General features: G+C 42.4%; 1 protein-coding gene and 2 non-coding genes across 3 annotated transcripts; all 3 read right to left on the bottom strand.

The window, feature by feature from the left end:
- Positions 1-3,837: 3,837 nt before the first annotated feature.
- On the bottom strand, positions 3,838-3,970 carry LOC123741962 (small nucleolar RNA SNORA35). Its single transcript, XR_006769485.1, has one exon. It is a non-coding gene; the product is annotated as a small nucleolar RNA SNORA35 (small nucleolar RNA).
- Positions 3,971-4,318: 348 nt separating this feature from the next.
- Positions 4,319-8,191, bottom strand: LOC106596289 (small ribosomal subunit protein eS8). Its single transcript, XM_014187600.3, has 6 exons — positions 8,084-8,191; positions 7,012-7,118; positions 6,551-6,650; positions 6,017-6,192; positions 5,251-5,380; positions 4,319-4,472 (listed from the first exon to the last, which is right to left on the bottom strand). The coding sequence occupies exons 1-6, from the start codon at positions 8,085-8,087 to the stop codon at positions 4,363-4,365; spliced, it is 627 nt and encodes a 208-aa protein (XP_014043075.1). The 5' UTR covers positions 8,088-8,191; the 3' UTR covers positions 4,319-4,362.
- On the bottom strand, positions 6,423-6,491 carry LOC123741945 (small nucleolar RNA SNORD38). Its single transcript, XR_006769468.1, has one exon. It is a non-coding gene; the product is annotated as a small nucleolar RNA SNORD38 (small nucleolar RNA).
- Positions 8,192-8,963: the final 772 nt, after the last annotated feature.

The raw sequence follows: 8,963 nt of genomic DNA, 5'->3' as shown, positions 1-8,963 counted from the left end.
GGACCATAGTCACCAAGAAAACAATTGGTAACACACTACACCGTGAAGGACTGAAATCCTGCAGCGCCCGCAAGGTCCCCCTGCTCAAGAAAGCACATATACATGCCCGTCTGAAGTTTGCCAATGAACATCTGAATGACTCAGAGGACAACTGGGTGAAAGTGTTGTGGTCAGATGAAACCAAAATGGAGCTCTTTGGCATCAACTCAACTCGCCGTGTTTGGAGGAGGAGGAATGCTGCCTATGACCCCAAGAACACCATCACCACCGTCAAACATGGAGGTACAAACATTATGCTTTGGGGGTGTTTTTCTGCTAAGGGGACAGGGCAACTTCACCGCATCAAAGGGACGATGGACAGAGCCATGTACCGTCAAATCTTGGGTGAGAACCTCCTTCCCTCAGCCAGGGCATTGAAAATGGGTCGTGGATGGGTATTCCAGCATGACAATGACCCAAGAGCAATTCCTGAGGGGGACACCAAAAGTATCGCTGTAACACATAGCCTACATTGTAATATGGTAAATGTATATTGAGGAACCAAAGAAATAAGGTGTTTGCCGTACTCCTAACTACCGGTACCCAAAACTACACAACAGCAATACCATTGCCTTTAACAAATCTTAGTTCAGTCACCAGTTTAAGTTGAGAGTGGGGGTATCCATGGCATTTTCCAATTATGTTCCTATTTTACAAGTTAAAAAAATTGAGAACCTTTCATAATGTTGCCAAACAAAGACTCAACAAACTTACCTGAGACTCCCTGTCTCTGCCAGTCTGTCCCTGCATATCTGTCCCCAACTCTGCTGTCTGTGTGCTATCTGTTGCCTGCTCTGCCTAATGACATCAATGTGAAACATTTCCATTAGAATTTCATTTCTTTCTTATGAACATTTTATCAACTAGTCTTTGAGATATTAGGCTACTAGGGTTCTTTGCGTTTTGGTGTACTGAAAAATACTCTGATGTCCGTCTTTTATTTTTCTGCCTTTTTTCTACCTGGCTGGCTGGCTACACACACACAGTGTGTAGGTTATTTACAGTAGGAGATGGGCTTCTATCATCTTATCTCTTATCATTCTATTTGGGCTTCGATCTAAAAGGTAGCTAGCAAATGTGAAACGGATTAAAATGATAAAAGTTGACACCATTTACACAACATATGCTGCAACCTTTTGTAATTTTAATAGTTTGTTTCATATTGGCTGGCTTCCAACAATAGCTGAATTTGCAAAGCTAGCGAGCACCAATTCCGTTTCAGTGGTGTTTGCTATAATCTTTGCTACTTGGGTTAAATAAAGGTGAAATAAAATAAATAAAAGTTCCCTTGCGGCAATTTAGCTTTTGCAACGAGACCATTAAATATATTTAAGACAATGGTAGAAGAGAGTGTAGTTCTGTTCAGTTTGGACTTCAGTTTATCGCTAACCTTATCACAGGGACTTTGAAGCACTAACTTACATCATCTGCATGCTGATCTTGGAATAAATTGACAATAGCAAAGATTCCATTTTTGACGAGGCCACATAAATGGAATAGGTACTAGCTAGCTTAATAGTTAATATTTGCATGCTAGCTCTGCATATTCAGCTAGTGTGTGTGCGCGATTGACTGGATTAACCTCACGTCAGTTACGTTCATTGCCTTTCAGACAGTAGATACGACCTCTACGTTACCTTGCCAACTAAGGAACTGGCAGTGGATCAAACCATTGTGAGGCAAAGGGTAGGGGGGTCGCAATCTTTTGAAACTTAAAAACGAGCTATTAAGTGTCTATAATCAGCACAATTGCTTTCATTGCGTATTATTAATATTATTTAAATTACATAGTTATGTTTCAGTGATATATTGGGGGGGACAAATCATATTTTTCCCAGGATGGGGGGGGTCGTGTCCCCCCCGGGATTTCCGCCCCTGCCCAAAACACACAGCCAAGGCAACAAAGGAGTGGCTCAAGAAGAAGCACATTAAGGTCCTGGAGTGGCCTAGCCAGTCTCCAGACCTTAATCCCATAGACAATCTGTGGAGGGAGCTGAAGGTTCGAGTTGCCAAACGTCAGCCTCGAAACCTTAATGACTTGGAGAAGATCTGCAAAGAGGAGTGGGACAAAATCCCTCCTGAGATGTGTGCAAACCTGGTGGCCAACTACAAGAAACGTCTGACCTCTGTGATTGCCAACAAGGGTTTTGCCACCAAGTACTAAGTCATGTTTTGCAGAGGGGTCAAATACTCATTTCCCTCATTAAAATGCAAATCAATTTATAACATTTTTTACATGCTTTTTCTGGATATTTTTGTTGTTATTCTGTCTCTCACTGTTCAAATAAACCTACCATTAAAATGATAGACTGATAATTTCTTTGTCAGTGGGCAAATGTACAAAATCAGCAGGGGATCAAATACTTTTTTCCCCCACTGTATGATAAACAGTAGCAGCAGCGTAAAAGAGGGGTTGGGGTGGGCACACATTGCAAATAGTCCAGGTAGCCATTTGATTACCTGTTCAGGAGTCTTATGGCTTGGGGGTAAAAACTGTTGAGAAGACTTTATTGTCCTAGACTTGGCATATTGAGATGTACCAACAAACTAGAATGGTCCAAAACACACCAAGACAGTCGTGAAAAGGGCACGTGAAAACCTATTCCCCCTCAGGAGACTAAAAATATCACACTATGTATTTATTCATGTAAGTTTTCACGTACTGAATAAAAATCTAAAGTTCAATGTGTTTCCATTTGTATTTTCAACTCCACCGATAGTTTTATAACATTATATGAGTGAGATTATTTTTTATTTTTGTCAAACGGCAGTCAAGCATCGACCACCAGAAAAAGACCCTCTATGCTCCTTCACCACCCTGTGAAGTTCATTATAACTTATTTCATCTGTTGCCTAATAAACTTCACGGTTTCCCCCAGGTCCTAGTGGGAGAGGTCCAGAAACACCGTATCATTACGTGACCTCCCAAGTTTACATCCGATATGGTTACTATAGCAATATTTCCACATAAATGCAATTCCTCCACCATTTCCAGTTATAATAAATCAACTAGTCTACAAGTAGGGAGCAACTTTTGTTTTTACTTGCTCTCTCTCTCTCACACACAGGAATCAGTCCCATTGACCTGCCAGTGGTGTAAAGTACTTAAGTAAAAATGCTTTAAAGTTCTACTTTAGTAGTTTTTTGGGGGGTATCCTACGAGCTGGGCGTAAATCAGGCAATATAGAAAATGTACTACTTTAGCAAGGAAAATACTCAATGCTGCTGCGGTCAGACAGGGGTAAGTCCTCCATTCATCTGTATGGCCCGTTGCTCAATCTGCCCGATTCCACCTGGTAACGCAATCGGAATCATGTGATCCTAATTTAACCCACAGCAAGTCCCACCCAGTTGACTATTCAAAGACGTCCCAAATGGGGCTTCCCTGCTGAAACAGGTTTTTGGGCACTAGAGTACCACACCTACGGTAAAGACCCCGCCACCCGGGGTAAAGACCTCAGAGAAAAGTCCTTTGGAACCGTGTTGGCTGAGTATCTGCATTCTAACTAGACCAGTAAGCGGGAACAAGACCGACATGTTAGGAAAAGGCTGGACAGGTTTCCGTTTCTGAACGACTATATGTGAAAGACTAATCCCCCCCCCCAAAAAAAAACCATGCAGTAAACTTTCATTTAGACCATAAAAGGTACGATAAAGTTCAGGCAAGAGGCGACTAGAAAACCTCATCCAAGTCAGTTTAATAAATCAACTTCAACCCCCCCCCCCCAAGAAAAGACAAAATCGATCAGATCAACATTTCACTTTATTTCAAACAGATTTCAATGAAATAACCGTAAATATTGTTCTTCTGCCATCGAAAGGGAGGGGCCAGTGTTGTGGCCAGCCCTTCTGCCTGTGGCGGAGATTGATTTGGCATTGGAATGAGACAGGAGAGCCATGGAGATGGTAGACCTGGCACTAGACAATGCGGCGGTGGCAGCAAAAAAATTCAACAAATTTAAAAAACACTCAAAAGAAACCTGAGTGGAAGATTAGACTTGTCAACCCTGATTTAACCACTATGGAAGACCGTCTACGGCAACCATTTCAGAAACCAGAAACGGCACACATCTGAATGTGCTTTAGCCAAGTCTGCTGAACAAATTCAGAATGCAACTAGACTAAACCACCATGTTCAGGAATCAATACTGAGTAAGTTGAGTTAAATTAAAAAAAAATTAAAAATGTAAAAAATACTCTACAGTAGTCAACCACCCAAGAAGATCATAAAGCTAAAAACGAAAAAAATAAATAAAAAAAAGACAAGTTGACAGCGATGTGGGATTTGTGTTTTTATTGACGTGGTAGTATGAAACAGCGGATCTATTTGCCCTTCTTGGCCTTTATCTTCCTCAGGTAAAACTCCAGCTCCTTGCCTTCCAACACGTAGCCATCCACCCTGCCGCACTGGCCGGGCTTGGAGGCAATGCAGGCTGGGAGATAGGGAGAGAAAAAAAGGAAGGTAGTTAATGGAGAAAAGGAGTTTAGGAGATAAAGTTGGGAGATAAGAAGAAGGGGCAAGACACGGAGAGAAAGGTACAATTATTACCAAGTCAAAGACAAGCGCACCAACTAGCAAGTAACAAAAGTCCCATCAGAAAAAGTTCCAAGGTGCATCACCGAGGATCCAGTAACAGAACTGGGTTTTAAGATGTTTTATCATGAACCTCATAATGCAGTCCCACACGGTGAGCCAGTCCAGCACCAACACTCAATTGAACTCATTCAAATTGGGTCAATTAGGTGTTAGTACATACCAGCTTGTCTCCCATTTGGGACACAAACCTTAAGCCTGCACTTCCTATGCACCCCCCAAAATCCAATCCCAAGAGACCTGCAGGGAGTGCAGGCTTTTGTTCCAGCCCTACACCGTCACAGCCAATCAGTCAGTTGTGAAAACCATGAATAAATCCCCTTGTGTGTGTGTTAATAAGCATGTCACAGATTAGGTCACCTAGTAGCACGAGCTCTGAAGTTAATGGTCTGGAACCAAAGCCTATACTTAGTCCCAGGACCCAGATTGAAGAGCAGTGCTATAATTAAGGCCTGGACACACAAAGCTCTGAGTAGGTGTGCTGATAGAGGATCAGTTGCCTTTTAATAAGATATCTGATTTGGACAGATCCTAAAACCGTCCCGGGCCCCGGAGCCCCCCCAAGAGTCTCCCGGGCCGGCAGTGCTAACCAGTAGAAGCAGAGGTTGTAGACTCACCGAGGAGTTTCCCCTGCATGAACTGTTCCTCCAGGAGAGCGCTGATCTTGCAGTTCTTCTTACGCTCGTCAAACTTCTTCTGAATCTTCTTCGACCTCTTCTTGTTGATCACCTCCTCCTCCTCTGGAGTCTAAAACAGGAAAAACACAGACTGATGTTAGGCAATTAATGGACACAATGCTGCAATATAAACACCTGTGATTGACTAGTGCAGCTGCCCAGTGTAGCCATCCCCATGGTAAGAGCACTAGTAATTTAGCTGTAATATCAGAACATTCAATTCCACAGAACATTTAGTGTCACTAAGTTCTCTTGCATTGTAATAAATCCAAGGTCATTCTCAGAGTCACGAATATCAATCAATCAGTCACTCAGTAGCAGAACTGGACAAAGTTATCTTCATAGAAGACCAGAGATTCTAATCAATAATTATGGACAAACATGAATGTTTCACAGGACTCTGGACAATCAAATCACATTGTATTGGACACATATTCAGCAGATGTTATTGCAGGTGTAGTGAAAGGCTTGTGTTCCTAGCTCCAACAGTGAGGTAATATCTAACAATACACAAATCTAAAGTTAAAAAAGCCACAGCGGCCTCGGCCGTTGTCTGCCTTACGCAAAGGAGAGTATGAGGAAAAAAAGGGAGCCACTTGGGACACAATCTGTTGACTGGTACATAACAGCATAAAGGCTTGCCGGAGGTAGTGCACTATGTAAGGAAACACATAGGAGCCATTTGGGACAGTCTTTCAGGACGTACAAGCTTGGCTCCCTTCTTGCGTCCCAGAGGAGTGGCGAAGTGGGCCTCATACCACTGCCTGTAAGGCAGGCTGTCGACGAGAACGATGCAGTTCTTCACCAAGGTCTTGGTTCTCACCAACTCGTTGTTAGAGGCGTTGTACACGACGTCGATGATCCTGGTTTTACGAGTGCAGCCTGAAGAATAAAGGCTGAGCGTCAATACCGCCTGCATAGCAAAATGATGTGAAACTACTAGAGGAATTTATGAAAGGTAATAATGAATAGGTATGAAACATTAAAAGAAAGAGTAGCCTGGAGAATGAACACAACGACCATTCAGCATAAAAACCTGAAACAGGCTGTAGCATGGGGTGAAATCAGAGTTCAACAGTTTGGTTTTAATGACTAAATCTAGCCTTTTTGTCTTTCTCAGAGTCACGAATATCGTCACAAGCATTCAGCAGCAGAACTGGACATGGATATCTTCACAGAAAGACATCACTATTACCCTCCAACTGATTACCACAAAGAACATGAGTGACGAGAGACTTACACTCAGAGCCCCAGGAGAAGTTACCCACGTCGACCCTCAGAGCACGGTACTTCTTGTTGCCGCCGCGGGTCCTCACCGTGTGAATACGACGGGGTCCAATCTAGGACAAGGGGGGGGGGAAAGATTGGGAAACATTTGTTTTTTAGTAGAAAACAAATATACGTAATAAAGTGAATTAAATTGCACTTACATGGAAAGGGATAACAAGTTGACACATGTCCTATTGTTTATTATCGGTGTGTCAGTGTAACTATGACAGTCCGGGTCATTGGTAGGTCCTAAACTTTGAACCAAAACGGTCAAAACAGACCTACCTATGGTCTGTGTCTAATCATCCACACTCCTGTTGAACTAGTGCCCATTCCCCACACCGATATCACAGGCATCAACTCTATGTTGAGGTTACTATAGCTCGGTCCACCCTTATAAAATCACTAGAGGTGATTCGGTATGGTTTTTACCTTGGTGTTTGCGGGAGGACGACCCAGCTCATACTTCCTCTTCTTGTGGTAGGGCTTCCGTTTGCCGCCGGTCTTGCGGCGTTTATGCCAGTTGTCCCTAGAGATACCTGGGTCACAGAAACGAAGAGGCAAGACACTGGTGAGAAAGGAGCAAACTACTGAATTAACACAACAGAAGAAAAAAACAGTTAACTTTTTACGTGCTTTTGAATGTCAGTTCTCCAAGGTGTTTATCCGCACTGTAATGTCAGAAACCTTATTGTCATCATTTTCACTCAAGCACACAGCTACTCCGAATAGATTGCAATTTACCAGTAGACCTACAGTCTTAAGTCTTCTCAAGTATCCCCAGGGGTCTTAGGTGTCCCCCCCGGGGTAGGAAACCGCTGCAGTACCACTAGCCAGCCAAGTACACATGGCTAACACGTTTCCCCTCCTACGCTAGCATGGCTGTGAGTAGCCATTAGCAAACGTTAGCATAGCATCGTGGAGAAAGGGTAGACAGCTGACATACTACCTAGCTTAGTAGATACACTGCAGTCTAGTAGATATACAAAATAAAAAAACTCCGTACCAATGCAGATTTAATCGCGATACAACGTAATGAATTCAGTGAGCTAAAAACGTGGCAGACATCCGAAGGCCAAGCGCTAGCGAACCACTGCAAAACCACTAGCTAGTTATCAACGAGGACTTTGCTAGCGAAATTTCTACCAAACCATGCAACCCAGAAATGTATATTAACATTTAGGGGATAAACTAGACTTAGAAACAGTAAATATTACAAGCGACTGAGTACAATTCGAGAAATAGTTACAAATTAAGCTCAATTACATGTCAACTGAACACTATCCCATGAGAGCCGCCATCTTGTTACATGTCAAGACATTGTTTAACAATAAATCCTTAAAAAAATATATATATATCAAATGGGTTATCAGTATAATTTAAAAACATAACCATTTTATATTAAAATACACTTTAACATGACAAACCATTATAGATATAGTCCTGATGTAAAACAACAGATGGACAAGGATTTTCTTAGCGACCAGAAGATGAAAACACGTACCCATTCTAACGCGCCGGGTAGAAAGAGAACACGCAAAGGATCATGGGGGGAGTTTGACGGTGTCAAGATATCGCGAGATTGTAAAACAAAGAAAAGAGCAATTCTTCTTCGGATATCTTCAAATGCAGTTCAACAACCTGGAAATTGAACTTCCGTCATGTATTTATGACCAGACTGTAAAACCACCCAGGATATACTTGAATGCCCCAAAATTATTACTGCTGTGATTCAACGGACATGTGGCTGAAATGGGATTTTGGAAGCAGGGGAAACGTTTCTCATTATTTTTAACAAACAAAATATCTCCCATAAATTGCTATGTGAATTTTATTTAACCTTTATTTAACTGGGCAAGTCAGTTATGGCTAGGGGGCAGTATTTTCACGGCTGGATAAAAAACATACCCGATTTAATCTGGTTACCACTCCTACCCAGTAACTAGAATATGCATATACTTATTACATATGGATAGAAAACACCCTAAAGTTTCTAAAACTGTTTGAATGGTGTCTGTGAGTATAACAGAACTCAAATGGCAGGTCAAAACCTGAGAGATTCCTTTACAGGAAGTGGCCTGTCTGACCATTTCTTGAACTTCTTTTCCATCTCTATCTTTTACTAAGGATCTCTGCTCTAACGTGACACTTCCTACATCTTCCATGGGCGCTCAGAGCCCGGGAAAAAAGAGAATGTCGTCATCCCAGCCCCAGGCTGAAACACATTATCGCCTTTCTCAAGTGGCCCATCAAGGGACTCTGGGCTTAGGCGCGTGACTTTTATAATAGTAAAGCTGATATTGGTGAGTGCTAAACTTGCCGGGTGTCTAAATAGCTAGCCCGTGATGCCTGGGCTATGTACTTAGAATATTGCAAAATGTGCT

This window comes from Salmo salar, chromosome 03, assembly GCF_965601325.2.
Source record: "Salmo salar chromosome 03, fSalSal1, whole genome shotgun sequence".
In the NCBI taxonomy this organism is placed as follows: Eukaryota; Metazoa; Chordata; class Actinopteri; order Salmoniformes; family Salmonidae; genus Salmo; species Salmo salar.
This window is presented reverse-complemented; position numbering and strand designations above follow the sequence as displayed.